Genomic DNA, 27,605 nt, shown 5'->3' with positions numbered 1-27,605 from the left:
AAATTAATTCTGGTTGTTAAATAATTTCTGTTCTGGGTAAATTTTTGATCTCCATTTTTTAAGTTGATTGATCTTTTTTTTGTAAATAAAGCTGTGAAGGATTATTTTCCGCATAATAAAATGTTACAATGTGCTACTGAGTGTTTTTTTTCTAAGTCTCTGTAACGTGATGTCAAATAAACAATGTATTTGCAGAGTAGCTCCAACAACTGAAAATAGATATATTAGCTGAAAGAGAATTAAAAATGTAAACGAAAAATGTCGAAACATATATGGTGCCCAATATAAAAAACATAAGTTGATATTATATTTCCTTAGCGAGACCCCCTTAAAAAATTTCTCGTAGCCACTGAACTCTTCCACAATATAATTATCAAAAGTTTTAATAATTTTTTTTTAAATTTATCTTAATAAAGAAGATATTCAACCTTTTCGTTTTGAACATTTTTCAATCATCGCCCTGAAACTTTCGGTTGAAACTGATTCGGCTCGGATCAGTTCTGATTTGCCTCCCTACTGAGGTTTGCTTTTAAGAATAAGACCGAATAAGAAGTTAAGAATAAAACCGCATATTTTCTTTTCTCATAAAGATATCAAGGAAACTAAAAAAAAAACAAAATGTTTAACTAATTACATTATTTCGATGTATCCCACCCTTGTATCTTGTGCTCTCTACAGGGTGTCTCAAACTTAACATAAGAAAAACGTTTCCTTTATTCCACCCGGTATAAGCCCAAAATAGCAGTTTGAATAAACCTTTGCCCAACTGTGTAAATACCAAAGAAAAAATCTAAAGTAAATACAAATTAGCGGAATCCGTTCACGAGAAATCTACTACGAAAATAAGCATAATTTTTGCCGGTGCAAAACTTTAACTAGTATTTTTTCTTTCGGTATTAAATTAATTTTTTCTCTGTAGAAAAACTTAAAATGTGTATTTAGGGCACTATTTAAAGTAAATATATCAAATTTGTAAACATTTGTAAAGTAAAACAAAACACTGTCTTATATTCTTTATTTTAATTACACATATACGAGTATTTTTTGTTTCTTATAATTCTTGAAACATTCATCGATATGAACGATATAAAAAAATAATTATGTAGTTGAATGTATGCTTGAACATGCAAAGTCTTCTTCATCATCGAATTCCAAAATCTAAAAATAAAGAAAGATATTTTTTAATTACATAGATATTTATAAAATTATTGTACATTGTAATCATTTCCACAACTCACACAAAAAATGGTCTGTCAAAAGAAGACGAAAAGAAAAGTACATAAAAGAATCTGGAACTAGAAGTTAGGAGAATATTAAAGGCCAATAGTGAGACAATATTGTTAACGTAGACGTTCCAAGAACAAAAACAAGGACTTGGTCAACAACTTTAAAAAAAAGCGCGGTCATTATCGATCAACTTTTAACTCACTTTGATCTTGGATAGTGATTTGAATTTGAACAAATTTTTCAAAGTAAATTTTAATTGGTATTGATATTTTCAGAATGAAAGTAGAACGAATTGAAACACAAGTTTTCGATTGATCCAGAAATGAATAAATCAAATGAAATTAATACAGATTTAACATAAGAGCAAAAGAATTTAATATGATAATCTCATCTCTGAAAACTAAAACAATAGTAATCAGCAAAGGAACCAACCAGATGTAAAATAAAAATTGATGGCATCAGTATTGAACAAGTAATGGAAACAAAATACCTGGCAATTACACTGTCTAGCTATGGAGACCTGGAAAAAGAAGTGAGGGATCAAGTACAAAAAGCAAATAGACTATCAACTATATGGCAAAACAGACACATTAACACTGAGATGAAGTCAAGAATTTATAAAGCCAGTGTAAGATCAATAATGACATATGACTCAGAAACAAGAGCTGACACAGCCACAACACAAAGGCTACTAGAAATAGCAGAGATGAAAGTACTAATAATTACAGGAAAAAGAACAGAAAGAGAAGTGAAGACATTAGAAGAAAATGTAAAATACACACAAAATAGAAAAAAAAAGAATGGACTAACCACATAAGCAGAACGGGGAGACCAGTGTCTTCAAAATAGCAAGAGATAAGTCACCAATGTGACTACCTTCCATAGAGATATTAATTCGCCAATAAACAAGCAGAATTGCTTATAAAGAGGAAGAAGAAATGAAATTATTAGCAAAATACAGAAAACAATTTATAAACAGTCCAACTTACATCTTCCATATTCATCTCCTTGCAGAGTTCAGTAAGTAGAGCAACATCTTCTAAATGCTTGGAACTGCTAAATACTTCGAACAAAAACTCCATCCCCTTCTCCCTATATTCTTTAATTATCATTTCCGAACAAGCTACGCAATTTTTGTATTTCTGTGTAGCTGGTAAGAATTGTTCGAGTGAAGATAAAAATCCTCTTATGGAATGTGGTACCACACCTAAAATCGATGAATTGAAGTTTTCCATGTTCACGTTGTTGGAATTCTGATTAGATGCCGTGTAGTATGCTGGAGCCATTATTCTGAAAAAGCAATATTATCAAATAATTATAAATATTTTTCGGCTCAGTATGCTGGACATTATTATTCAGTTTTATTTAGGTAGGTAGTAGGTATATTTCTTTGTTTTGTAATAAATTTGAAAATAAATATTTACAAGAAATCCGTTATAATAACGAGCCATGAACAAAAAGATAATTAAACTACGTCTTGGAATAAGCCTTCCTTCTTTCGGATGGTTAGTTACATCTACACGAAGAATTCAAAAGACATATTATATAACCTGACTTGTATACGGGGTGGTGAATTGTCAGACGTGCCATAAGAAACTCAATGGGAAATTCTAAATTGTTTAATTTCTGCGTCCCTAATTATTTTACACCAAAAGCCATGGGAAACTATTTGTAGAGAACTGAAATATGTATCAACAACAAATTTTAAAATTGTTCTACGAATTAAACGTATTCCAAAATTTTGCAGAAATATGATACATTTTTCAGGCCACCTCTAAAAGTCAGGCGACATGCAGTGCAAGAATGTGTATGACGTGTTGCGTTTGGTCACATTGATGTTTCTGCTATTTGACAATATTTGAATTGCCAAAATTTTTAGTTTGTGATTTATTGTTTAAAAAACAATAAAATTGATTAAAAAATGTACTCAGTTAAGGAAAGAGTTTATTGAGCACATTTTTTAATCAACTTTATTGTTTTGTAAACAATAAATCACAAAATAAAATATTTACAATTCAAATATTGTCAAACATCGTACATCAATATGATCAAATGCAACACGTCATACACATTCTTACAGTACGTTTGAAATGACTTTTAGGGGTGGCCTGAAAAATGTATTAATAAAAAAATGTATAAATTTTTGCAAAATTTTTAAGTACTTTGAATTCGTAGACCAATTTGTTTTAAATACAGATCTCACTGCTCTACAAATAGTACCTTATGACTTTTGATGTAATTAGTCCAGTAGAGAAACAGAAGTTCAGGAATTTAGAATTGCCCATTGAGTTTCCTGTGGCCCATTTGACGATTCACCACCCGGTATACCTCATTGTATGATTTCTTTAAAACACAATTTTAAGGAAAACAAATTGTATTTAAACTACTTTGGTTACTTTTATAACTTATATCGGAAAGTTATTTGTTCGTCGTGTAATAAAATTCATTGACAAGGTCATTTAAAGTCAAATCTTATTTTTGACTGTCTGTGTGCTATCTAAACGACTGAATTTTCTGGAATTACTTCTCACACAATGATATATATATATATATATATATATATATATATATATATATATATATATATATATATTCGGTTTTTTATAACGTCTTACGACGTTGTCCGACTCCCAAACGCCACTGTATTCTGTCTTGAGTTAGGTCTTCGTCCAGATTTCGAGCGCTAATCGCTTTCCTAACTCCCAGGTTCCAGCTCTGTGGTGGTCTTCCTCGTTTCCTCTTTTCTGGGGGTTGCCACATCATCGTTTTTTTAGGCAATCTTTCGTACATGCCCATACCATATGAGCTGTTTTCTCTCAATATCCTCAACTATAGTGCCCTCTATACCCATTTGTTGTTTTATCACTTCATTCCGTATTCTGTCGGCTCTTGATATTCTCATCGATCTTCTGATGGCATCCATTTCCGTGGCTTCGACCTTTTTCTTATATTTTTCGGTTATTCTCCATGTCTCAGCTCCATAAAGTACGCTAGTTTTAACCATTGTCTCATAGATGTTCCATTTTCTTTTCTTTGATATTTCTTTACTCCATAGAATTCCGTTCAAACATGCTATAGCTCTTCGTGCTTGTACAATTCGATGTTCTATTTCTCGTTCGTCTTTTCCACTACGGTCGAAGATGACGCCCAGGTATTTATATTCGTTGCATGGATTTATTTTTTGATTGTCATCGATATCGAGTGTGAACAATACAATGAATTTTAAACTCAACAAAACTGTGCAATGTATATATAGGGACATTTACAAGAATAAACCGAACAAGTTTACTACATAATGAATAAGATAGTCCTTAAAATTAATGTAGAAGGCGTACACAAATGTACACAGATTTTTCATGTTTATATGGCCAAAAATTTATTTATTTATAGTAAAAATACTGACAAAATACAATTTCTATTTTTATTGGAAATAAGTCACAATTTTACTTTAACATAAATTTATTATATATATATATATATATATATATATATATATATATATATATATATATATATATATATATATATATATATATACATATTTTTATATATATTTACCTAATAAATTCTTAGTGTTTTGAACAATATTGATAACATTTTTCTTATATTTTATTTGCTAGTAAAGCTCATAAATGCCTATAGAATACTGATTTTATCTTTTGTTTAGTTTTATGAAACTAACGACTTGTTTGAACAATTTTTAATTGAGTTAATGGATTAACTAGCTTTGGTTTATACGAATTGGTTTTTTGCAATAAGATTTAGTTCATTGTATTGTATATTTCAACTAGCAGGGGCCTTACATGGTTCTATATTCCATCTGGATATAAAATACAATAGAATATACTTATGACTACTTTGGTACCTATTTCAGGCCAGACTTGTAAGATGCACGTTTTTTTTTTCATATAAAGGTTATGATGTCACGGTATATACAAGGTGGTCCTTAAGTAATTGTACAAAAAGAAACCGTAGATTCTACACTTTAAAATATTGGTATTTAAGTCAAGTTGCTTTAATAAAATGTTGATATTAAGAAAGATACAGGGTGTTAAAGTAAAAATTTAAAATTTTAATTTTCACTATAACTTTTATGTTTGTAAACATTTATGCATCAAAATTCATAACTGGGTACTATTGAACATCATAAATTATAATTTGATGCATGCTTTAATGTAGCTGATACAGGGCGCCACATATGCCACATATGTGGCATACATTTGCTCCTAACTTTTTTGCACTTTAAGTTACCGGTGTTTGTGATATAAAATATTAAAGATACATTATTTTAACAAAAAAAGGTATACTTGTAAATAACTTCAAAACTCCACAGTTTTCGAGATAATCGCATTTTACAAATCAACTGCATAATTCAGATTTAACGCAATTACTACAAGCAACGAAAGAAAATTAGACAAAACATCAATACTTCTGAATTTTGGTATAAAATGCCTTTAATAAAGTTAATAGTTTACGAAATATTAAATAAAATAAATATTTTGGCAGGATAGAATAGTAGGATTTGACAAAATAACAGAATAATTGGATTTTACATCAAATATTTTACGTTTTCTATTAAATTAAAGTCATAATCAAAATATTTTATTTATAAACCAAATTAAGAAATAGTTAAACTAAATAACATTAAACTTTTTGTCAAAGTAAGTGTTCGATATGTCCACCATTTTCTTTAATTCATTTGTGAATACATTTCATAAAAGATCGTCTCATATTAAATAGCATCATTGGTTCTAAAGAAACTGCTGTAGTATTTATAATAAGTATTTATAAGTAAAATAATAAGCATTCTTTTGGGATTTTTATGCATTAAGTAATTATATTAATATCTCACCACATGACCTAAGGAATATGACTACCACGAACAATCTAACATTCAGGAAAGTTGTATTTAAGTATGTTCTCACTGCCCCCTCTCTATAATGTGGTGGTGTACCATCTTGCATAAACCACATATTTTGCCTTAAGCTTGATGACAATTCTTCCAATAAATCAAATAAAATCATTTTATAAAAAATGTAAATAAATCTCACCATTCAAATTACAAGGTAATTCGCATGTACGTAAAAAATAATTACCAATTGTTCCAAACCATACGTTTATTTAAAATTCATGTTTAAAATGCATATCGTATGGTTTTGTACCATTTGTAATTATTTTTTATGGACATGCGAATTACCTTGTAATTTGAATGGTGAGATTTATTTACATTTTTTATAAAATGATTTTATTGATTGGTACACCACCACATTATAGAGAAAAGTGCAGTGAGAACATAATTAAATACAACTTCCCTAAACGTTGGATTTTTCGTGGTAGTTAATATTATGTTTATTATCTATTATACTTATAATACTTATTATAAATACTGCAGCAGTTTCTTTAGAACCAATGATGCTATTTAATATGAGACGATCTTTTATGGAATGTATTGACAAATGAATTAAAGAAAATGGTGGACATATCGAACACTTAGTTTGACAAAAAGTTTAATGTTATTAAGTTTAACTATTTCCTAATTTGGTTTATTAATAAAATATTTTGATTATGACTTTAATTTAATACAAAACGTAAAATGTTTGTTGTAAAATCCAATTATTCTGTTATTTTGTCAAATCCTACTATTCTATCCTGCTAATATATTTATTTTATTTAATATTTCGTTAACTATTAACTTTATTAAAGGCATTTTATACCAAAATTCAGAAGTATTGATGTTTTTGTCTAATTTTCTTTCGTTGCCTTGATTTCTAAAATGCGAATATCTCGAAAACTGTTAAGTTTTGAAGTTATTAACAAGTATACCTTTTTTTTGGTAAAATAATGTATCTTTAATATTTTTTATCACAGATACCGGTAACTTAAAAAGCAAAAAAGTGAAGTGCAAATGTATGCCACATATGTGGCATATGTGGTGCCCTCTATCAGCTACATTAAAGTATTCATCAGATTATAATTAATGATGATCAATAGTACCCAGTTATGAATTTTTATACATAAATGTTTACAAACATGAAAGTTATAGTGAAAATTAAAATTTTTAATTTCCACTTTAACACCCTATATCTTTCTTAATATCAACATTTTATTAAAGCAACTTGACTTAAATACCAATATTTTAAACTGTAGAATCTATGGTTTCTTTTTGTACAATTACTTAAGGACCACCCTGTATAGAGGTTGCCTAATGAGAATAGTTCATACATACCCTTCATTATGTTGTAACATTGCAACTGCCAATTCTGCCGCTAGAGCACCTGCTATTTGTGATACTCCTGGTCTAGTTACTGTACACTGCTGATCTAATGTTCGGTTTTTCATAGACTACAAATTTATTACTATTACAACAATATTCATTGTAATTAAAACTTAAGCAATATTTACGAAGCAATAAATTTGTACAAAGAGTGTTTAGCCTACAGTGACTAGGAAAAAATGTGTGATAGCTTTGAATGTTCAATAAGAATGACGGTGAAGATGATATACTGCGAATATGGAGATGATTTTGTCCACTTTTGAAAAGTGGACAAAACGAAACAGAAGATTCATCAGTAAGTAAAATATTTTAGGAAAAGACAGTTATGATTTGATTTCACGTACAGTGCGTCTGTGTTTCCGCTTATACGTATTTCACCCTAATAGGAATCATCAGAGACGGTTATTCACAGTCGCTCTGAAAGTGAAAATAAATCTTTTCTGTCTTAGGAAGAAAGTCTAACATGGCTTCGTATAGACGCAAATAGCAACATCTGATACTAAAATCAGTAAACTAATTTTCGAAACCAAATTCAGATGTTTTCTTTAATCTGTGCCTTCGAAGAATTCAGATTCAGATTCTAAGAATTCTTAGAAGGCACAGATTAAAACAAAAATAGGAATTTGGTTTCGAAAATTAGTTTAGGGATTTTAAAATATTTTAATAAAATTTGGTTCATTATCAGTATTCGTTATTAGAGTTTCACAAAAGTCCATTCTTCGAAAGTAGTCTGTCTGAATAAGGCTGCTGCGTTTTCATATATTTAAAATTTTTGTAACCGTGCTTTTTCCATACTTTCGTTACGGTAACATTGCTAGCAACGCTTCTACTTAAACGCGTTGAATCTACCTCGATTGTTGCACAAATGTGTATCCCGGTATTCTCTTTCCTTAACTTTTTCTGGTGACACTTCTCGAGCGTTACATTTTCTGCAATTTTTGAGGCAATAACAACTCTCAAAACTTTTAACAATATTATGAATTGACTGTAGACAAGAAATTGGTCTCCCCTCAAAAAACTTGTCCAGAATTATCACCATAAAACCATTTTATTATTTGAACCTTTTTGCGGGTGTATAAACAGACATGTTGTTTACCAAATAAATTAAATATCTACGCTGTTATTGATTTAAACAACTTGTGTGTAATGATAAATTATTGGCGACGGGTCAACGGAGGTTCTTGGAAAGTCGACGGAGCGGAGTGTTGCCATTTATAGTTTGTATCTAATTTAAAACTTAACGGACTGTATAGTGAGGTTATAATGTAGTCAGCATGAAGGAAACATGAGTTTGAGTAGGAGAGCACGACTAAAGAAATATATGCGTGACATATTTTAATGGCATTTTAAAATATGACAAATATTTTAACTTCACAATCCAGTATATTAAAGTTTGAATAAAATATTTACTTACATCTCCAGGCGCCGTAACGTCGTTACAAAAATAACATCCTAAATAATTTCCCGGAATACTTTTGAATCCTTCGGGATGTGGTAGTTGTGGAATGTTTATACCCTCAGTACATATACCATGTCTCATTACCAAATATGAATCAAATCCTAAGGCTGCGTTTATCACTAGCTAAAAATGAAATTCACTTAGTATCGATTTTTTTTGTAAGTAACAAATTATTAATTATATACCGATATGGCAATTTTTCAACTACCGTAGACGTTATTCAGTATGCGGTTTGAATAGAAGTGAGAGGTAGTCACCATCTCGAAGCAGTAGATATGACTTTCAAACGGAGTTGCTATATTTGTTACATCTTTCCTTCTAAAATTTTAGTCCGATACATGAGTGTAAAATAATATTGAAATCCACTACACTTCATTGTAGAATGAAAAGTAGTATTGTCCCAAAAAAAACTTAAATAAAGTAGCCATGTAATTGTTATTTACTAATTGATACTATCAATTACTTAATTAGATAACAAAGAACATTGATTAAGGAATTGTGTGGCAACAACGCATTATTCCCCTGACGAGTTGTAAAATTTTAAGCCTTCCTTCACAGTGCGAAACGCCAAGGTACATCCGGCTATCCGGCATTCAGTAATTATCGGACACTGGCGAGGAGTGTGTAGTTCTTTGCATAAATTATTTCGCCGCCAACTTTCCGTCGGTAAACCTTAAGAAAAACTCGAACACTTATATTCGAGTTTTAAATGCAATTCTTGTAGATTTTTAGCTGTGGTAGCTTGGAAATAAAACAATAATTAACTTATAATTAACAAAATATAAATATTATTTTTATAAGAAAAAAACCAACTAAAAAAAATATTCTAAATAATTTAATTAAAATTAAAGGCATTTTTAAAAAATCTCTAACCAATTAAATGTTCGAACAAACCACCATTTTGTGCTAAACAAAATTCGAATCTATCGACTAAAGTAAGTCTTATTGCATTCAGCTGATTTAGCTGTACCCGACTACATAGTTGAACAATTTTTTCTTGCCATTCTGCTAAATTGGCGGCTCATTCAAATTCATGCCGATATAATTTTGATTTTAGCATTCCTCAGAAATAAAAATCCAAAGGTGCCAAATCTGGTGATCTATTCGACCATTTTATTGTTCCTCGTGTAGAAATTAATCGTAAAGGGAATGTTTGTTCCAAATAATTTGTAATTTTGATTGCATTATGTGCTGGGTAACCATTCTGTTGAAACCAGACATCATCGAAGTTGACCGCAAGGTTTCGAATTGCTGGAATATGATTGCGTAATAAATCTTGATACCTACGTCCATTCAGATTTCCCGTAATAAAAATGGACCAATTATATTATCGTTGTAAAGTCCAGTCCATACATTTAATTTCTTTAGGTATTGTGTTTTTACTGCAACACTCAAATGTTTATTTTCCCTAGATAACAGATGGATTATGACGTTTATGGATTGTGATTGAAGATGCAACGGAAAACTAAACATTTTTTAAAAAGTTATTGTTCTCATTCGATTTCTCCATAGTTTCTCCATCATAGTTTCACACAATTCCATACATTTAAAATGGGTGGTTTGCACTTTATAGCAACTGTATCCACTTCGTTTTAAAATATTCCTTACAGTTCTCTCTTTTAGGTCAACTTCGTCCGCAATTTGTCTACTCGAACAAGGCGTTTCTTCAGCAGTTAAACAAACTTGCATTTCGCGAGCTTCGCCATCAACAGAGATTTGTTTTGATTATGGTTGATCCGTTGGACGACATTTCATACAGGTATTTATGCAACCGAAATTTTTAAAGTTTTTAATAATTGATCGTACTGTTTTTTCAATCAGAATTGAATGATTTTCAAAAGCAGCAATAAATAATTGTATTATTTCTACAATAGAATGGTTCCCATAATGCATTTATTATGCAATTACATCTTTCTAAGGAAAAAAAAAAAAATTCTCAAATTACCGATATCGAACATAATTTTTATTTATTACAAATATGATCATTCTTCCGTTCCGATAGAAAAAAGGTTATTAACTCTTCAATGTTCAATAGATTATTATTGTATTTTGTTTTGTGAAAATTTTCATTTACAATCGAAGAAGCTCAGCGATTTCTATTTTTTATTTGCGAATCTCGTGACCTAGGTATTTATTAACCATTCTTTTATTGTATAGAGATCTGCAGGTATCAACAGTCTCTAAAGAGTAGAAAAAAATTTCTGAACAATATCAAAACAGGTGTGCGTGCATCCTAACACCCTGGCATACAACCTTCTCAACAAACAACAAGCAAAGAGATCGAAGCGATATGATCCCTTAGACCACCTAACCAATCATGATAGTGCAAACATTGGTAATGTTTGTATTTTTAGAACGATTTCCGAAGTGGAAATTGAAACGTCAATAAACTTGCTTTAACCTTTAATTGTGGCTTATTCCCATTTAAATAGTAATTACTTTAAAATGCCACAAAAAAATAGATTCAGAACAACATTCGTAAATTATTCCGAGCCAAGTATCGGTATAGCTCCTTTCGACAGGAATAACGAAAACGTTCCCAGTGTTTCGCTCGTATTCGCCAAATATCCATTAACCGGTATACAGACGCACACTATTGTATTTCCTCCTACCGAATTGTACCTCGTCAATTTCCACAATGCTACCCGTGCCTCCTAGTTTTGTAGAGTTGTTTTTAGCGAAACTTATAAACACTTCTCTGCAATACCTATACCAGTTAAATATCGTGGTAGGAGATATCCCCAATTTACTCTGCACGAGAGTTTGACCCGAAGGCACCAAATGCAACAAAGCTGACACTAGCAGAAAGATTTTGTTTAGCGGCAATCTAGCATGTTCAAAAAACGTACCGTTTTCTTGCCGATATACAAACTCCACACTGTTCAGCGAGCTTTCTTCATCACGAATGTTTTACTGCATCTGAAGGCCATTTTACCGTTCATTTTTAAATAATTTCCACATCAGCATACTATCACTTCCTTTATGACCTCTAGGTTGAAATAAAACTGCATTAGCTTCTGTTCATTTTTTGTCACGAAACCACTTTCGAAAATTCCCATACTGCACTAGTACACGCAATTTTTTTAACACGTTTTATAGCACATTTTTTACACGTTTTACTTAACTACAATTTGGTAAGAAATGGTACTATGCGCAACCCCTAGTTAGTGGTGGAAAATTATTGCCAAGTTTAGATGTTCACAGAAATATTTCCGTGCCATTATTTCTTAGACATGTATATTTACATAATAATCTAAAAACATGTTAAAAACCAAGAATTTTCATTAATTTTAAGTTCAAAATCAAACCATAAAACAACTTTCGCAAATATATTGCCTAAGTAATAATCAAGAAATATCCGTACTTCCTTATTTAGTATTGTTTGATGATTTATGTGGCAACAGCGCAAATAGAAAATTGACATTAACTACAGAATCATAATTATATAATGTTAGTAGCCTATTCTTAAAACCCCTAATGTAACCCAACCAAACCACTTAAAACTACAAGTAAATTGGTTGAAAGAAGAAGAATTAAGAAATTTGTCATAAACTATATTTTTTAAATAAGGCAACATCGCTGTTAATCCAAAAAAATTCACAAATGCGCTCAATCTATGTGCGTATCCTGTCATAGAGGTCATATTTTGAGATTTCTGTGAAACTATTTTATTTTTTAATTAGATAAACAGAAAAATTAAAGGTGTGCCCTCAAATATGTGTCAGTTGATAGAGAAGTAACGCAGAATTAATATTATTTACAATTTTCGAATTCGTTGGGAGAGCTGGGAGTTTATAAATACCATTGTTTAGCCCATGTAGGATTTAAACAACAAACTGTGAATCATTCAAAGCATTTTGTCGATCCTGATCCTGGCACACACGTCGATGATACTGAGAGGTTGTGGCGTGTGGCGTGAAGTTCGCAGCTCAATTCCTAAATATGACGTCAGACAAGAACCCTTTATCGGACACCTTGCTGAGTTTTATTTCAAAATGAGATTTCCTGACCGCATGGAAAGGCTGCACCATTTTTTTTACCGCTGCGCCACGATTATATCCACCGGCATACTAAGGCAGGTTGATATCCATGTGTGACTTATTTTGATTTTACAATATACATCTTTGTTCCGTAAAAATAAATTTTAAATGTGGCAACAATGTGCATATCTATAAAAACTTAACTAGTGCGTGTCACGGTAATTTCGATGTGCAACTTAAATGAATTTAACAATATGATAGGTATTTTTACATGATTTAACATCAAAAACCTGTTGGTGATAGCAACTCATTTCACTATTTTATTATTTGTTTCTATTGTCAATTTTTAACAATCTACCACTTTTTATTACAGTTTAAAAAAATTTTGTCTTCTTTCATAGTTTTTATAACTTTATCTTCTTCTTCTTAGTCGTTAACCTGATGCAGGTATCGTGATATCATGAAGCTATTAGCTAAATTTCCCAATGTTCCTCCACGTTTTTCTATCTTCTGCCATTCTAGCACATTCTGACAATGGAGCGCCAATGGTAGCAACAATATGGTCCGTGTATCGTGTGGGAGATCTACCTCTATTTCTTTTGTCTTCTACTTTTCCCTGGCTGGTAAGTTTTTCAAGACCATTTCTTCGAAGCACATGTCCAAAATAGCTTATTATTTGTGTTCTTAGTCTTTTCTTTATGTTTAGCTGGTCCAGTATGGATTCATTTGTTCTTCTATTGTACACTTTATACAATATATAATATTGTATATTTATTACAATTATTAAAATTTGGCCTCGGTTTTCAGGTTAAGTAAAAAAATACGAGATTTTGGATAAATCCGTTTAATAAAACTATTTATTTATATCTGCTTAATGATTTTAAACAAAATAAAATGTGATATATTACCTTATTATGATTGGCTCCTAACAAAGTAGGCAACCACCTACTTTCTCTTGAATCCATCAATAAAAATACAACATCATGTTCAACGATGAGCTCAATGAGCTTCTCAATATGCTGAACTGTTTCTTGGATAAAACTTTCTCCGACCGGATGACCAGGCATTGGTATAGTCATTTGAAAGCCTTTAGAATTCTACAAAAATTAAAAACCTAATCAAATAAGATACCGTTTGAACATACCTACAGAAACATCTGGTTTAATATTGAAATTTACTGTCAATAGGATGAAAAAATGCTTACCACTCCTGGAAAAATTCTTTTAAGACCATCAGCAGCCGCTTGTGACTTCGGTTTTGCTTCAACTGAGTCTTGGTAGATAAATAAACTTTGGCGAACAGGGTTTGAAAATGAAACATTAGCGTTATCGACAAATGTAATATGTCTAATACCCCAACCCTAAAAAAGAATACAGTCTTGAAAAAGAGCTATGGTCTCTTTTACGGTATGTAAGTAAAAAGAAAACTAGTAACACCTATTTGCAATATAAAATATTGCTTGAATTTAAACGTAACCCTCCACATGGTCGTATCGAAGATTATAAAACGCTGCAAAACATCATGAGTTGAAAATATAAAAGGTCGCTGACTGACAAGGAACTTCCCGATATAACAGATAGGCTTTGGGATAGCGAAGATGGGTTTAATGATGATAATGATGATATTATCGATCCAGATTTCTTACCTGACGAACAAGTTGGTACATATGATGAGTCTGATAATGAGAATTCTGAACCAGTGAACGAAATTGATAAGAATGCTGTAGACACTAATATAGTTAATGGCACTGTACGGGAGTAGCCTCCAGAAACTCTGGTTTACTCCAAAGGCAAAGGTATACTTATTATACAATCAAATTGTGATCAAAAATACTAGATGTTTTTTATTTTTAGACATTATATGAAAAAAAAATTGAGTCTTCCAAATCATATCCTACAACTAGAAAGTCCCTATGAATATTTTAATTTATTCTTCACAAATAGCCTTTTAGACAAAATTGTGGAGGAATCAAATTTATATGCGATACAGCAGAATCCTAACAAACCACTGAATATTAGACTGAGTGACACAAAGCAGTTTATTGGACTTATATATGTGTGTCCCTTGTTCATTTGCCCAATACAAGGCATATTGGTCAGAAGAAATTGGCTTTGAGAAAATAAAAAGTGCTGTGTCAGACAACAGGTACGAAAAGATCAGACAATTTTTACATTTCAATAATAACGAGAATGACTTACCCCGTGACAATCCAAACTACGATAGAGTTTATAAAATTAGACCAATAATTGCCCACCTCAATGAAGTAAGTTCAAACGGAATTCTATTGGAACAATATTTGTCCATCGATGAGCAAATTTGTTCTACCAAAGCTAGGCACTACATAAAGCAGTACCTACCAAACAAGTCTAAAGTCACACACGTCAGTTTAGAACACAACTGGCAGAAGCATTATGCAGAACAGGAGAGCGATTTACCACAGCAGAAAGGAGAAGACCTTCAGCAAGTGAAACTGAGGAGTCGCTACAATTAACGAAGAGAATGTTCGAATGGATGGAATTCGCCATTGGCTTGTATGATAGGAAAAACAACTAGTGCAAATTTCCACAGCGCAATAGAATAACACACATGTGTTGTGCGAAAAGTGAAAATATTGTTTTAAGTATATCCTTATTTGCATAATGTTGTTCATAAACAACACTTATATTTTTCCAAAATAAAAAAATTTGTTGCTCAGAATTTTTTTCATTTCTTCCGCAAAAATAACGAAAATCCAGTCTGCAAACTTTTTTGTAACGAAAAATAAAAAATCATGCAGTGAAGGGTTAAAAAATTATTATTTTTATAACATAAAAACATATAAGCCAAATTCACGTCGAACATTGTAGGGATAATGTGATGTCAGTTCCGTCGTTTATCAGCTACATGTAAAAATATTAATATGTTCCATCTTTAGTATACTACTTTAGTATACTACACCGTTGAAATTATATGAACACTGTCATTCAAGATAGTCAATACGTCTGCTATTTCAAGAATTTATACTCGAATTTCATACAATACACGTTGTAAAATATACTAAATTGGTTCTGTTTCACTACAATTGATTGTATACTGAACTCGAACGATGAGACTCGGATAATAATTTTTAACTTTTGCTTTACTTACTAATAATGTCCTAGCTACAGAGCATCCTAACGTTCCCGCGCCTAACAGCAGACATTTTGTGTTTTTTAATTTGTCAAGATCAACTGTTGGTAAAAGATTCCACTTCATAAGTTTTAGATTTAGATCAACTGAGGTCTCAGCTATTCTAAAAATATTAAAGTTTAGATAAAAGTTATAGTTAAGTCCAGCAAATGGACCCCTACTTATGTGATATGATTTTAATATACGTACACAGATGGATCAAGAGATTTTTTCATGTTTGCTAAACGAGGTCCCATCTTATCTTTTTCATTCTTCTCCCAACCTACCCAAGTCGTGTACATTGTTGGGTCTAACTTTGGCAGTGTGAGTGAGTAGATGGTGCTATCTCGTAAAACTATAGTGCGTTCTCTAGTCAACTTTAAAGCGAGAAAACTTGCTTCTTGGTTTTCTAAAAATGGACTAATAATGTGTGTTAGTTAATTATTGTATGAGTAAAAATATGTACAAGGTATGCAGAAACTGTACATTTTGGTGAAAAGTAAATGAAAGCTTGGCATACAAAAGTTGTGTTTTAACAAAACTGTTACAAAACGAGAAAACATAATTTAAGTGTCTCTTGGAATAGAAGATGAATAGAATATCTTCTTCTTCTTTTTATATAGACATGACTCTGTCTGTTTTTCAATGTGCCTCCAGTAAGTTGTCATTCCATCGTTTGCGTGGTCTTCCTACTGATCGTCTTCCTATTGGGGAACCGTCTCTTGCCGTCTTTACTACTCTATTTGTTGTCATTCGGCTTATATGATCGTTCCATTCTACTCTTCTATTTCTTACCCAGTTTTTGATGTTCTCCACCTTGCATCTATGTCGTATATCTGTACTTCTAGCTCTGTCCCATAGTGTCTTACCATCAATTTTTCTAAGTGTTTTCATCTCTGCTGTTTCTAACATCCTTTTTGTTCTCTCTGTGTCAGGTCTTGTTTCTGCCGCGTATGTCATTATTGGTCTGATGAGTGTTTTGTAAATTCTTCCTGATATTTTTATTTCTCAATATTGTTTCATTTACTTTCTACTTTTTAATTTTGATCTTCCACTTCGGTTTCGAGCTTTCCGTAGCTAGATAATGTGATGCCTAGATATTTAAACTCCATCACTTGTTCTATTATCTGACCTTCCAGCTCCAATTTACATCTTAGTAAATTTGCTGTTATAACCATGCATTTTGTCTTTGTTGGGGAAATTAACATGTCAAATTTGAATAGAATATCCAATGATTATTTTATTCAGAGCAAATTACGTTTAAAATTCGTTTTAAATCAAGACCGGCGCCGGCGTGAGAATCGAAGTAAATAAGTGGAAGTGGAACACCCCCAATCGGTGGCGAAATTTTTACTGCTGAGATTGCGTTGATGTGTGAAATAGATCGCAGAGACAAATTTTTGAATTCATTGCCGCTTGAGTTCTTGGGGATTAGTTAGCGGACCGCTAGGTGAAGCGGTACCGGCTTTTCGAGGTGGGTGATTGTTTTGTTTAAGTGCTTGAAAACATCTTTATCTTTGGAGATCAACTGTATATTTCGACAGTAGTGTCAAAGACAATATGCAGTAAACGAAATATTGTTTTGTTTGACTGTTTGAAAACATCTTTATCTTTGGAGATCAATTATATCTTCGGGCAGTAGTGTTGGTGACAATATGCAGTCACCGAAATAGCACTAAAACGCGCTAAATTATTATAAAGTTACATATTTTCTTCATTTTACAATAATTATAATTAATAAAAGTTTGTTATAATATTGGCATATTTGTTTTCTTTAAATTTTTTTTTTCGAATAATAGTGTCAATACCATTTTCTTTTCAAAATATTATTTTTTAAACTAGTATTACCAATTTAGTACTCGACAAATATAATATGCAATTTTTATTTATACCAATTATTAAAGTTAATTTGTTTATATATTTTTATACCATCACCAATATCAATTGTTTAAGAATAAGGTAGTTGGGGGTAAAAACAAGCACGAGGCAAAAGAACGCACCTCATTATTATGAGAGCGTCGCTGACAGCTGGACCAGTTCCCATCCAGGACAGGTTCTCTCCATTTACCATGTGGCTGGTCTCTTTTCCACAGCATTTGCAAAAACTGCTACTGTAGATATAGCAAGAGAAGGCTTTCGCTCTACAGGAATCTACCCACTAGATAAAAATATTTTTTCGGAAGTAGATTTTATGCCAGGGGAAGTAACAGAACAATATTTAGGTGAAGATTAAGACGATGAAGGTCATGTTTTTATCCAGTTTCAGCAAAAGAAGAAGAACTTGTTACTGATGCGATAGAGCCCCAGCCGTCATCAAACTCGGAGGTCAGAATTTCTGTACCTGGTCCTTCAAATATTGAAACAGAAACTGTTACTGACACTAAAGAGCCCCAGTCGTCATCAAAATCAGAACAGTCAGTAATTTCACCTTCAGATATTATTCCCTTCCTAAAAATTAAGATAAAAAATAAATGAACCAGGAAAAGTTTGAAGTCAACCCTACTAATATCGACATCTAATAAGGAGGGACTTTTAGAAGAACAAGAAGAAAAGAAGAAAATAGAAAAAGAGAAGGAGAGGAAAGCATTACTGAAGAATTAAAAGATCAAATCTCAAAGTGCTAAAGTTAGTGCTGCCAAAAGGAAAGTTTTCACGGATCATCATCTGATCAATCAGTAGCACTCTCCTACCAAGAAAGTATTGATTCTTGTGACATTCATTTTTCCGAAAATGATGAAGAGCAAGACATTGATGTTGCAACAAATATTTTAGCTGATGACTTTGTCGTAGTGAAAATCATACAGATTATTTGTCGCCAAAGTCTGCCAAGTAAATGATGATGGTTATGAACTGACTGCCTACAACATTTAGTTTTCGTGAGACAACGGAAGATGCCTTTTTTTTTCAGAAGGATGATATTGTTTTAAAGTTTTCAAAGCCAATAAAAACGAGCTCTATCAGTTTTACAAATTCAGTAGGATTCTCTGACAACCTCGCCAAATACAGTTCTCTTTTAAATTAACATTTCATATTTTATGTTTGGTTTTTTTCAATAAAGATTGGTTTCTTTTAAACACCTACCATCTCTTTTATTTGGGGTTTTATGCATTTTAGTTTTGGGACAAAAATACGCACTTGCGTATTACTGCCCCATTTGTAGGGGCACGAGTATGCAAATGAAGATTTTTTAAAAACTTTTTTTTTCATTTATTAGTGAACTTATAGATAAGCTCCCCGTAATAACATTGGAAAAGTTCTAAACTGTTATAATTTCTGAAGACTGCAGGAGATAACGAAACTGCATGTTTTTGCCCCCAACTACCCTATTTTTTTCTTAATTCTAGTAGTATTTTTTTGAATTTTTGATATTTCTTTATAATTTTTATTTGGAGTAAGTACATACATATTATTAACTTACCAAAAATGCAAGAGTAGAAGAACATAATTTCGTAGTTGTGAAGCTACGTTACCCGAACAGACATTGTTATTAAATCCAAAATATACCTGAGAATCTTTTAGCGGTAAAATACTCAGTTTCGATTTCAAAGAATGTACAACTATGTCATCTTTGTTCTTTATAACCAAAAAATATCCTTTTTGTCTTTCATGTAATTGTGTATATTGCCTGTACAGATCATCCACCTAAAAAAAAAAAAAAATTATATCAACATATAATATCATGCTTTAGATTTTTGAACTGGAAAAAGCACAATAAAATTATTTCACTATATATCTTATCAATTCTTTTCATCTCACAGGAATTGAAAATAATTATTTTAGTTTTTAGCAGAATATGCTTTAGAAAAAGCAAGAATATAGCAAGATTCCTTGTTGATCCTGCTTAATGTTCACGGTTGCATAGTGTAGCTCCCCACGTTAAAATGGGTAAAGTGGAAAAAATCAACATACACATTCTACGAGAATGGAGAGAAAACTGCTGAACACATTTGAAATAGGTCTTTTTAGAACCTGACTAAGTACAAAACAGATCTCCATAACAGCTAATAAGTGTCCATAAAAGCATTTGTTGGAGTAAACATGGATGTAGTGTTCATACAGAAGATCCTTTTGCTTGCAATTTACATGGTCAAATGATCCCTTAAATGAATATTTAAAAAGACAAACTACCCCTTTGAAAACCCAATCCACAATTATATCCACTACAAATGAATAATCTTTTTAAGATAATGGGTAGTTTGGCAAAAATTACAGGTAATTCTGGGAATCACACTATCAGATGTACTTAAAGAAGTTAGTAAAAAGTCGCCACTTCAATAAAAATACTATTTTTCAAGACACTAATTACTCAACTTAAAATTACAGCAGAATTGAGTTTATTAAACAGACTACAGGTGATTTTTAAATAAAAAAGAATTAAGTAAATTTTGACTGTTCCTAAATCACTTTTATATTAATAACTAATTAAAAAATAAAAAAGTATTACCATACTATCTGAAAATTCACTGGAAATAGGGTAACATTTATTTTTTTTAATACTTATGCCCTTAGGGACTGGAAATGCAAACCAGTAATAATATAGGTACTTCTTAATATCCTAAAAAATAAATAAGGTGTTAGTAAAAATAGTATCAAATCGTTTTTATGTATTTTGATTTTTTTATTGAATCTAAATTCCTCCACTGAAAGTTATTTCCTTTTTCTCAAGATCAAGTGACTCTATTCAGGAAGGATCAGAATAACTGGAATTAATTGTATAGTATCATCAATCCTAAATATAATATATAAAGCACCAAGGAACTTACAGCAAAAGTCAATAAAATAAAGCAATTTAGCAAAGAAGGATCTTCAAGTGCTCGCCCATCCTTTATCTTTTCATGTAAATCAGTCCCAACTTCGTTTATTAGATGCATTTTATCATAATCTTTAAATCTCTCTATGGTGTTAGTATTTATCAATCTTCCACAGAACCGCAAGTTTATACCAGCAGAATAATTCCTGAAAATAGAAAATTATGTCAAAATATTTTTTAAAATTCCTTATCTACTTACACATTAAAGGAAGTACTATCTACTTCTAAAAAAGTCCATGGACAATTTAACTGTTTCAGTATATCTGTATATCCATATAAGTGTTGTTCTATCTCTTTTGATTTGTATACATCCAATTTCATTTCTGTAAGTTTACTCCAGAAGCTGGGATTAACTGAAGAAGTTATAGGAATATAATCCAGTGTGTTTTCCATTTTTAAATATTACTAAAATATGCTTGATTAAGTATAATTGTTTTAATTTGTAAATATGTTGTTAAATGACATTACAAATTAAATATAGGGTTATGTTGCTGGAGATCAGCTGGTCTGTACTGTACACAAGAACGGTTCGTAGACTTACGTAAGTCTACGAACCGTGAACTCAACCAATATTTTGTTCCATGGTTGACACTTCTGGTTTTTGTAATATACGCTGCCAACATTAAAACATAAAATTCACAATTGGCCATTATGATTATCAGCAGCGATCATAGTTTATTTTAACCTAAAAGCTACCAAATTCAAAAAGAAACCGGTAAAATATTGCTTTTGCATTTTTTTTAATTTTTTTTGTTAAGTGTATTCTTGCAATTTGCAATCAGTCATGGATGTTTTAAGGTCTGGTGAAATATCTGAAGCTGTGCAAGGGTTAATAATGAAATTTTTAATTGAAGTAGGTACTTTCAAATTGGAAGACAATTGGATGGAATATCAAACTAAAATGGAATTATTTTTCCAAGAAAATTCTAGTTTCGATACAATCCTGAAAACACCACTAATTCTATCAATATTGCCATCTCAATACCATGACATTTTAGACAATGTTAGCAAAGGCCAACAACTTTGTACTCTTGATCACAAATTTGTACTTGAAACATTGGATAATTATTTTTATCCAAAAAAGGATGCTGCATACTATCGTGAGGAAGTTTCAATTAAATAAACAATACAAAGGCCAATCCTTTTTTCGTTATGTCACGATTTTGCGAAAGTTGATGGCAGACTGCAATTTCAGTAAAAAAAGTAAACACAGTAAATTACGAAACCAGTTAATAGCTGGGGTACTACCAGAAATTAAAAGTAAAATTAATCAAAACGCTATGTCGCTTTCACAAGTGTTTGAGGTAAGTTTTCAATTATTTTGGGTAAGCTCAAAATTAAATGTGATATAAGGCATAAGAACCTAATATAAAAGTACAAATAACAAAAATATAAATTCAAGTCAGACACAGTAGGTACTGATTGTCTGGATCTATTTCATTTGTGAGTTATTAAGTTCCAATATAATAAGCAACTATTTGTAACAATAATAAAGCTGACTTTACTTGGTAACAAGGCTTTTACTTAATACTTTTATTTACATGTGTGTTTCATAAAAATTATATTTGTTTACATTGTAGAAAGAGAGATCAAACATAAATAATTACCAAAAACTTTAAAACAGTGTTATGAATTTAGGAAATAATGGTTAATTAGTAAAATAATTACTTATTTAAATAGTGATAGCAACAAAGCTTGCTTGATTAATATTTCCTATAAAAATATTTTTGAATTAAACAACTTTATTCCAACATGTTTTAGTTGATCATAAACTAAATCATTCCAGATTGACTTGATTGCTTCCAGAAAATATTAGCCTTTTGTAGATTTTTTTGTTTAACTCCACATTGCACTCCATCAGTACTAACGTTTAGACAAAATTTAAGAACCAGATTTTCTATCTTTTAGTTATCCTGAAGTTAGTGTCTAATCATTTTAACCCTGAAAATGTTAACAAAAATTAAACATTTCTGTGCCAAAAGGTGGAAAATGCTAAAATAAAACAAATTAAACAAAGTAACCCAAAATGTTTAACAGCATTTTATCAATGAAGTTGTATGAGTTAAATATTATAAAATTGTACTTAAGCCTATTTTCGTTCCTCTCAGGTATTAGATGTTTCTTGTGCTACATTTGTATTGTTTACAGTCCATATCACAGACTGATGCATAAAATATTTTTGAAGTAAAATTTACAACTTTATCACCAGTAATATATATGGTAAGCTAATATAATATCACCAAATTTTTGGAATTATATATTTATTTTATTAAGCGATGGATTCAACTGTTACTTCATGGAAGTTCATTTTATGTAACAATAAAACCCAGAACATTTCTTTTCAACAATTTCAAAAAATTTATTATAATCTATTATCACTACAGCTGTTTTGGCAGAGTGCCCTTTTGAAGAAACCTGAAGCTCTGAAAAAGGCACTCTGCTGCTGCAACAGCTGAAGTGGTAATAGATTATAATAAAATTTATGCAAGTGTTGAACACAGAAAAGAAGTAAAGTAAAGAAGAAGATTTTAGTGTTTTATTGTTAGATTTATCTAATTTATTTATTGTAGAAAAACGGCTCTAGAAAGAGTGATGATGATAGCGAGGTTTCTGATTTGGAATATGCTAACTTCAGTTTAAAGTGGATCTGATTAAAGTGAAGATAGTTATATTGAATCGGATGATAGAAGTGATGATGAAACCAATTTGTAATTGGCAAGATCTTGGTGTCCTATTGACAAAGAAATGCAACCCTATCCCCCACCAATCTTTTAATTTACCAGGACTTCAGGATGTAATTTTGCAATACCCGATGGTATAGATATAATCTTGAAATATTATCAATTATTTATTGATGATTTTATTATAAATTTAATTGTTACTGAAAGTAATCAATTTGCTGAACAATAGGGAAGGTCATCAGCAAGAAGTTGGAAGCCAATAATAACTGTGGAAATGCAAGTGTACCATGCAATGATTATTATACAAGGCATTGTGAAAAAACCAGAAGAAAGGATGTACTGGACAAAATTCTTTAGAAGTGTTTTAGACACCTGTGTTACCCAAACTGCTAGGTAACTGCTAAGGTATTGTGATATTCATCCACACTCCAAACTGAATAAGATCTGGCCTATGTTTGACAATCTAAATAAAAAGTTTAGTTGTCTATATACCCCTGAGTGTGATGTCACTATTGACCAAAGTTTGATGATGTACAAAGGTAGTCTACCCTGGGTTTAATACATTCCATTGAAAAGAGCTAGATTTAGTATAAACTTATACCTCTTATATGAATCTAAATCTGGTTATTGTTATTCTTATATTGTATACACAGGAAAGGGCACTCTCATAAACAATAAATATAATGATTGGCCTATGTCTTCCCAAATAGTTCTACCTTTGATGGAACCGTTATGGAACAGGGGATATTGCCTTACAACTGATGATTTTTATACATCACCTAAGCTTGCGGATTTTTTGATTTAACACAAAAGTGACACTTATGGAATGCTTCGACTGAATCGACAAGAAGTACCTGAAGAACTTCAGAAGAAAAAACTGAAAAAAGGCAAAACTATTGCATTCCAAAGAGGAAAGGTTAAATGGAAAGACAAAAAAGATGTTTGTTTGCTTTCTATTGACCACAGCTCAGAAATGAAGGAAACAATAAGATAGAAAAGGAAACCCGGTAAAAACGCCCAAATTAGTTATTGACTACAATGATACAATGAGTGGAAATATAACTATCGACAATAATACCATACAACAAACAGACACTTACAAATATCTGGGACACGAGATCAAAATAAACAGAGACAATCAAACAAATGAAATACAGAGGCGAATAGGCCTGACATGGGCAGCATTTGGCAAACTAAGCCATATTCTAAAAAGTTCAATTCCCATGTGTCTCAAGCGAAAAGTTTATAACCAATGTGTTTTGCCTGTACAAACTTATGGAGCAGAGACTTTAACACTCACGCAGAAATCTGCGAATAAACTAAGAGTTACACAACGAGCCATGGAACGTGCAATGCTGAATGTGAGCCTCCGAGACCACATAACAAACCGACAAATCAGGCAAAGATCAGGAGTTCAAGACGTCATCGAAAGAACCACGAGACTTAAGTGGAACTGGGCAGGACACTTAGCCAGAACACAAGATGGACGATGGACAAGACGAATTATGGAATGGAGGCCCAGAAATTATAAAAGAAGCCGAGGACGACCACCGACTAGATGGACCGACGACATAAAAAGAGTAGCGGGAAACTGGCTACAAGCGGCCCAGTGTAGAGAACACTGGAAAGAACTGAGGGAGGCCTATGTCCAGCAGTGGACGGGATTGGCTGATTGATGATGACAATGATACAATGGGTGGTGTTGATAGTCTAGACTCTAGATCAACACCTCCATGACTATGCTATTGCTAGAAAGAGGGGAAAGAAATATTATAAAAAAGTGTTCTTTTATTTATTAAATATAGCGATGTGGAAAGATTTTGTACTTTATAAGAAAAATGATGGCCAAAAAGGACAACTTAGAATTTCACAAGGCAATAATAGAAAAGAATATTAAAAATTTCCACCACAGTACGAAAAAAGGAAGACCTGGCCTAAGAGTAATTAAGCTGGCCAGTTAGACTGACAGAGCGCCATTTTCCAGAATATGCACCACCTTCGAAAAAAAAAGCTGCAGTAAAAGGGATAACAAAGGAAAGAAAAGAAGGAAGGAAACAAGGTATTACTGCAGAAATTGTAATGTAGGACTATGTGCTATACCTTTTTATGATTTACCACACAAGATTAAATTTTTAAAATATTTTTTTTTTTGAATTTTTTTTATTTATGCCCTTACTATAATTCCACGCCCTAATACTAAATTAAAAATATCAAAAAAACTTATATATTTTTTAATACACCCCTGTCATGAATAATACACTTATTATGCCCCTTAAAATCATTTTCTTCAGATCCTCTTTTTATCGTTTTTTTTTTCTAATTATTTTACATGCATAATCGAATTATGAAATAGAAAAAATGAATCATTTTTTTTGCAGTAAACTCAAAATTAATGTGTGCGTTAAGTTGGTAATGGATATAAATTATGTTGTAAATTTTGAAATTTGTTTAAAATCTATTTTTTTCAATTTGCAGGTTGGATTAGCTTGGGACGAAGAAAATAATAAAACACAATCTAAATTTTTGAAGAAACAACCCAAATGTTTTAGATGCGCTCAAGGGAAATATTTACACCGAGCTGATCCGTGTTTCTTTGAGTGGTCTATTTGTGGTGGTTGTGGAGTAAAAGGTCACGTCACTTTCGCTTGTAAGTACAAAAGGAAGAATTGTGATAACTGTAATAAACAAGGACACGTTAAAAAGTTATGTAAAAAAACTAATGAAGATATAGCTGCAGCAGCAGTCGATGCTATTAAAATAGAGTAATTATTATTCTGACTGTTTGCTGCAACTCTGCGCATTGTGATGATTCCTGTTATAATGAATAAGTAATAGATGTGGGTGACTACATATTGCACATTTTTTAATAATATTATTTTAATACTTTAATAATATCTTTTTTTTTAATACTGCGATCCTTTTTTGTTATCTTCTAGTTACCAAAGGTATTTAGATGTTATAAAACCAAAACATTCACATACAAATGTAAACAAAAACAATTGAGATGGTTGCACCATCAGGTGTTTGAAATCAAACACGATTCATTTATTAATTATCCTCTGGTACATTTTTCCAATCTGCATCTCTTTTCATGTCTAGAAGTGGCATGCGGCCAGTGACCAATACTTTCATAACTTATATGAACGATATGTTGAATATTTAAATACATTTTTTGGACTAGATGCTCCTCTACCACCAGAGCTGTGTCAAGAACTGCACCTTTTCTTCAGATATATGTTTACTAGACTTTCCATATGTCCCTTCTTCTCCTTTTTGTTTATGCCTTTTGCCTAGCAGTATGTTGGCGGTGCTCTGTACCCATTAAACCATCTCCTCCACCAGTTCCGTGAGTGATTGCACCCTACTACCTAGCTCTCTCTCAAGCAGGCCCCTCTCGGCTGCATCTATCAGATAAAAATAGAGTGTTTGAGACAAGTGTCCGATATTTCACAGTACAAACATTTGTCATGTTCTGTCTTTCCAAATCTGCAAAGGTAGGCCCTAAAACAACGATGTCCTGTGAGGATCTACGTCAGGAAGTAATCCAAACGCCGATACCCTTAGTCCATCCATCTTCTAAGATTAGGAATCATCGACTTTGTCCAATGCGCCACCCTTCTCATCTCATCCCATTCCTCTTACCACGTCATAATGGACTTCTGCCTTTTTTCTTTTTTAAACGTTCTGTTGCTATGTCTTCATTTCTTCTCTCGTATACTCTTCCTCTTTCCTTCACCAGCATGTTTGTATGTTAAAATACAAACTCAACACATCACACTTGAGCAAACATTTTTCACTATCTATCTCTTTCCATCGGTTCTATCCTGGGCTGATCTCATGGACTCAGAGAATATCTTGCTACTAATTTCATTTTTAGTGCTCTTCGACAAAGAGCAATCTTTCCATACTTTTGATAATTGCTCATAGCATTTTTGGCCATTCTCATTCTCCTACGTATTTCGTATTAGTATCATTACTAATGTAGGACCCTAGATAACTGAACTCAAACATTTCCAACTGATCCAAG

General features: G+C 31.7%; 1 protein-coding gene and 1 long non-coding RNA gene across 2 annotated transcripts; one reads left to right on the top strand and one right to left on the bottom strand.

Moving 5' to 3' along the window:
• Nucleotides 1-1,006: 1,006 nt before the first annotated feature.
• On the bottom strand, nt 1,007-21,435 carry Atg7 (Autophagy-related 7). Its single transcript, XM_072525384.1, has 12 exons — nt 21,097-21,435; nt 20,851-21,043; nt 20,532-20,642; nt 19,506-19,729; nt 16,298-16,507; nt 16,067-16,211; nt 14,145-14,300; nt 13,849-14,037; nt 8,916-9,083; nt 7,454-7,569; nt 2,217-2,517; nt 1,007-1,158 (listed from the first exon to the last, which is right to left on the bottom strand). Exons 1-12 carry the CDS (start codon nt 21,288-21,290, stop codon nt 1,099-1,101), a joined length of 2,067 nt encoding a protein of 688 aa, XP_072381485.1. The 5' UTR covers nt 21,291-21,435; the 3' UTR covers nt 1,007-1,098.
• Nucleotides 21,436-21,532: 97 nt separating this feature from the next.
• On the top strand, nt 21,533-27,071 carry LOC140436511 (uncharacterized). The gene is made up of 2 exons (XR_011950290.1): nt 21,533-22,201; nt 26,054-27,071. It is a non-coding gene; the product is annotated as an uncharacterized lncRNA (long non-coding RNA).
• Nucleotides 27,072-27,605: the final 534 nt, after the last annotated feature.

Source organism: Diabrotica undecimpunctata, chromosome 3 (genome assembly GCF_040954645.1).
Source record: "Diabrotica undecimpunctata isolate CICGRU chromosome 3, icDiaUnde3, whole genome shotgun sequence".
In the NCBI taxonomy this organism is placed as follows: domain Eukaryota; kingdom Metazoa; phylum Arthropoda; class Insecta; order Coleoptera; family Chrysomelidae; genus Diabrotica; species Diabrotica undecimpunctata.
Note: the sequence above shows the minus strand (reverse complement) of the source record. Positions and strands in the feature narration are given on the sequence as shown.